This window comes from Empidonax traillii, unplaced genomic scaffold (genome assembly GCF_003031625.1).
Source record: "Empidonax traillii isolate 1590-97213 ecotype Southwest subspecies unplaced genomic scaffold, ASM303162v1 scaffold1323:size195977, whole genome shotgun sequence".
Lineage (NCBI taxonomy): Eukaryota > Metazoa > Chordata > Aves > Passeriformes > Tyrannidae > Empidonax > Empidonax traillii.
The window spans coordinates 159,653-164,189 of NW_020956516.1; the positions used below are offsets into that span (position 1 = coordinate 159,653).

The window sequence follows — 4,537 nt, forward strand, 5'->3', positions numbered from 1 at the left end:
TTTTTCATATTTGTCTTCCTTCTATTTCTCTTCCTGTTTTAAGAGGGGTTTTTTTCACTTCCTTTATTACTGTTCCCTTTATACGATATTCTCTTTTTTCTATTCATTATCCATTTGATTGTTGCTCTGCTGTGCATTATTCTTTAAGCCATTATCCCTTCTCTTTTCATCCTGCTCTCTTCTTTATCCCCGCTGCCAGCTCCCCACTCCCCTCTGGCGCCGCGGTGGAGGCCATCATAGTCGGAGCCATCAGCGTTAATTATCGGGAGCAGCACCAGAGTGAGGTATTGTAACCGAAGCAGAGGCTGCTGGGGACCAACTTCACTCAGCGTCCAGAGGTGAGGTCGGTATCAGCTGGTCATTTACTTTATCCGGTTTTATTTTCGTCCATTCTCTCCTTCCTTCCTTGATTGCATACTGGCTTGCTTTTTATTTATGTAGTCTCCTTTCTTTATCTATCCTTTTCTTCTCCCTTTTATTCTGCTGTTATCTCTCTTCCTTCTTCTCCTATTTGCTTACCAATCAGTGGATTCTTTGCCTGTGTCTTCTTTCCTCCTACCAGCTTCTACCTGTCCTATTTTTCCATGTCCTCCTTTACTTTCTTCATTGTCTCCTTCGTCCTTTCTTTCTTACCAAAATTCTTTTCAAATCTCTATGCCATACTCACAGCGGACATGTCCTTCCTGAACAGCTCTCACTCCTCTTCCTTGCAAAGATTCCTTCCTTTGTTTCAGATTTTTCTCTTCCTTTCTCTGTTCTTTCTTCCTCTTCTCCCTTTCTCTCTCTCCTTTCTATCTTGCTTCACTGGGCCATTTTTTGCTTCACCTTCCCTTATGATTTCATCCTTGTATATTCTATCAATTTTTTTCCCTTAAGAAAATCCTTTAAAAATAGCTACACCACTGTCACCACCAAGCACACACATGCCTTTTCACAAAAGCTCTCATGCCTCTTCCTTTCCTCTTCTCAGCCATCTGGATCTTTCTGCTTCCCTCCCATCCCTGCACCTACAACTGCCCCTCCCTTCAGGATGAAAACCAAACATTGAGCCTTCATCAGTCAGCTCAAGGACCCAGTGATAACACATCATAGCAGTCAGATGGCAAAGAACAGCTCTGCCACATCAGAGAAGGGCTCCACCCACTTAGACATCTAATAAAAAAAAGGTTCCAAGGAGTAAGAATTAAGGGAAGACGCTCCTTTGAGAACTGAAAAGATATCCCAACCAAGCACAGTGACCCTTCAAAAGAAGACTGAAAAAGCACAGGGCAACCACAGCTCCCAAGCACTTCTCAGAGATTTCTCTGAAGAGCTTTTCTTCCTGACCCATGTCCCACCTGCACAGCCAAACAAACCCACCAAGGTAACACCAGGGCATTGCCACTGACAACATCTGCTGTAGGCCCAACACAGCTACTCCAAGAAACACATAAAAGTCAGTTCTTGATCTGTCCTTGCTTCCACCTGCTCACCCTGTGCCAGGCAACAGCTGGAAAGGAATAAGAACAGGTAGTGCTGCTCCAAACCTACAGGAATTTCTATCCATGAGATGTGCAGTCAATCCAACACAAAGGAACCAAAGCTGAACACGAACCAAGGTACACCCATCTCTCACACAGAGCCTCTTCAGTTATCAGTGACTTACCTCATCAGCATCACTGTTGCTTCTTCACAAAAAAATCCCTCCAGGACAAGGAGTATTGATTTTAAGGGATGTTGTCCTTTAATGCTACCAGCTGTGTCCACTTACAAGCAAGACCAAGACCTCACACATGACTGAGGCAATGGCCTGAGAAGAATGGCTGAATGATACACATTGCAAAAACCTGCAGTTGGGCCAACAACACTCCAAATCAAACACAAGCTGTTAAAGGGATGAATAACTACACAAGCAATAGTAACATGGAGGAGAGAGTACAAGGATATGCAGAACGACTGGAGGTCCTGAGAGGGGGCCAGGAGAGAAGCCTGATGTGACCAGCCTTTACTCATGGTTTTCTACTGATATTCTCTATCCAGTGTCATGGGAAATGGCAACTCCACAGCTAATCTGACATTAGCCATTTCCTCCCCAATTACACCCACTGTGATCTTCACAGCATCTCCATTGCCCTCAGGCAACACTTCCCCACCCAAACTCACCCTCCCCATCACACAGGCCCAGGCTCTACATACTCCCATATGAAGAATCACTGCTGAACTATCAAACATTGCTCAACACGCCTCATCTGTAACCCCCTCCCTGCATGTGATCCAGGCCTTGCACATCCTCACCTTCCCTCTAGAGCAACACAAAGAACCTGTGGACTTCTGCAAGACCACACAGCATTTGGCAAGCTCTTCCCAGCTGCACAAACTTCACCATAAACGCTTTGTTCCTTCTCAGCAATATCTCACATGGAGACACCACAGAGCTGTGTGTTAGAGCTCATAAAGATTCTGGGATTAGAGCTGTGACAGCTCTGACCCCAGGCCACACATATTTATATCACCAAGAGAACCACAGCAAAGGCCAAAGCACAGGAGCACTCAAAGGGTCATCTGAGGGGGAGGATTTGTACCACATGAAGCCAGAGCTGGCCTGCAGTGCAGGGCTTGGTGGGTGCCTGTGGATATAAGAATGAGCCACGTGTGACAACAGGACACACCATCTCGACTGAGGCCACCTCTGCAGTGCACAAGGAGGGGAAGTTGAGCACACAGAGATTACACCCAACTCAGCAAGTGTACTTACAAATCCCACCTGAGGAGGAGCAAGAAACCATCATGACAACATCAGCAGTTGTGCAAACACCTAGGGATACTCACCACTACACAGGGACAGCAAGTTTAAGCGTTCCCCTCCCACAGCACCGGTTTCAAAACAAGTGGTTCATCACACAACACTCAGCACGCTGCATCTCACCCCCTATGACCAACACATGGCCTACCCCAGGCAGGCAGCACCACAAGAGACTGTCTCTGATAGGAGATCACTGCTCATCTTGCTTTTCTCTGAGCATCCTTCAGTCCCCTCTCCAAGATGTCTTCTCAAGACAAACACCTCATCTCCCATTCTTGCCTTGGAACATGGCCCATGCTCTTCCCAAGGATTTCCAGTTCTCCCACACAATTCAAGATCCCACTGCTCAAGATCACCTTTCAAATCAGGAAACAGCCAGGCCCTGCTCAATACTACAGGCCACGGTTTTCTTACTCACCTCAAGACCCATTTAACTCACTCCTCCCCAGCAATGACATCACCTTCAAAACACACAGATGGTGTCACATGCACAGGACACAGCAGACCCTCTCCAGCTGACCTGTCACATTTGGCATTCCTTCAGCTATCTCAGATGGAAAGGTGGCAGAGTTGGCAGCAAAACTCTTCCCAAAGGTGATGTCATGACAGCTCTAAATGGCAATGGCATTGATGTCATGCTCTGAGAGAAAAACTGAAAAACTGGTGAGAACACCAGTGTAATACATCATGATGAACATGTAATAGCTTGTTATTCAACGTTTGGCAGAGAGTTCTTGTTCTCTGGTTTCAGGGATTTTGAATATGTTAGTTTGTTCACTGCACAAAAGATAACTTTCACAGCTTTTAAATTATGTCGTGTTAACACAAATTTGAAAGAATACATAAAAATGGAGAGTGTACAACACATTACCGTCCAGGAACATATGCCCACAAGCAGAACAGGGGCAACAGGAAAAGAAAAACAAGTGTTCCATTTCTAACATATTTGCCTGAATACTTTATACTTAAAGTCTGTACTTGCAAAAAGATCATAGAAATATGAAAGTGTTACACCTCCCCCTCTTTTCTAAGACATCTGATGGTAGGATGAAAGTGGAGAACTTTTTAATTCCTTGAAGTCCTAACGGTCACCTTGCTTCACATCAATTTGTGAGCAGAATCAAAGAGGAGGAAGGTAGTTTTCCATAAGAGACTGGACTAATACCAACACAGTCAGCAAGGCAAATAACACAGTGCAAACATTTCAGCCAGGAGTTCCCCTCCCTTAATAGGATCGGGTGGAAATGCTAAAGAGCTGCCTGAGCTGACACCTCGGCACACCTCTCACGCAATGGGCAAAACAGAGGGAATCTAATTCTGGGGCAGAACAGCTGCCACCCTCAGCAGCAAACCTCACCTGTGCACCTGCTTCAGAGTGCCGCAAGACCTTCACTTTGGCCTCACCTAAGCAAGAGAGATGGTGCTACGGAAAGACACCGCGGTAGGAGCAAAGGGGCCGTCCACATCCTAAATCACCTGCAAAGTACCCACCGCCCTGCGACTGCGGAAAGAGAGACTGGCTCCGGGCATTGCCTGTGCAGGGGGCGGGAGAGGAGGTAGAGACAAGGGAGGAAGGGCCACTGACCGTGTCGAGGAGAGAGGGAGGCTCCTGCTGCGTGTCCTTGGCCGCGGCGCCGGGCGGCGGCGGGAAGTTGGGGCTGAAAACCATCAGGTCGCTCTTGGCCGCGCCCTCCGCCACGCACAGGCTGCGGCTCTGGCGCTGCGAGTACGACCAGCTGCCCACTTCGCTGGCGC

General features: G+C 47.3%; 1 protein-coding gene across 1 annotated transcript in view; it reads right to left on the bottom strand.

The window, feature by feature from the left end:
* LOC114069646 (protocadherin alpha-13-like) overlaps positions 1–4,537 on the bottom strand; it is a 23,926-nt gene that overhangs the window by 16,446 nt on the left and 2,943 nt on the right. Inside the window, exon 2 of the mRNA XM_027906586.1 lies at positions 4,368–4,530. Within this exon, the coding sequence (XP_027762387.1) occupies positions 4,368–4,530 (163 nt within the window). The remainder of the gene's footprint in view (positions 1–4,367; positions 4,531–4,537) is intronic.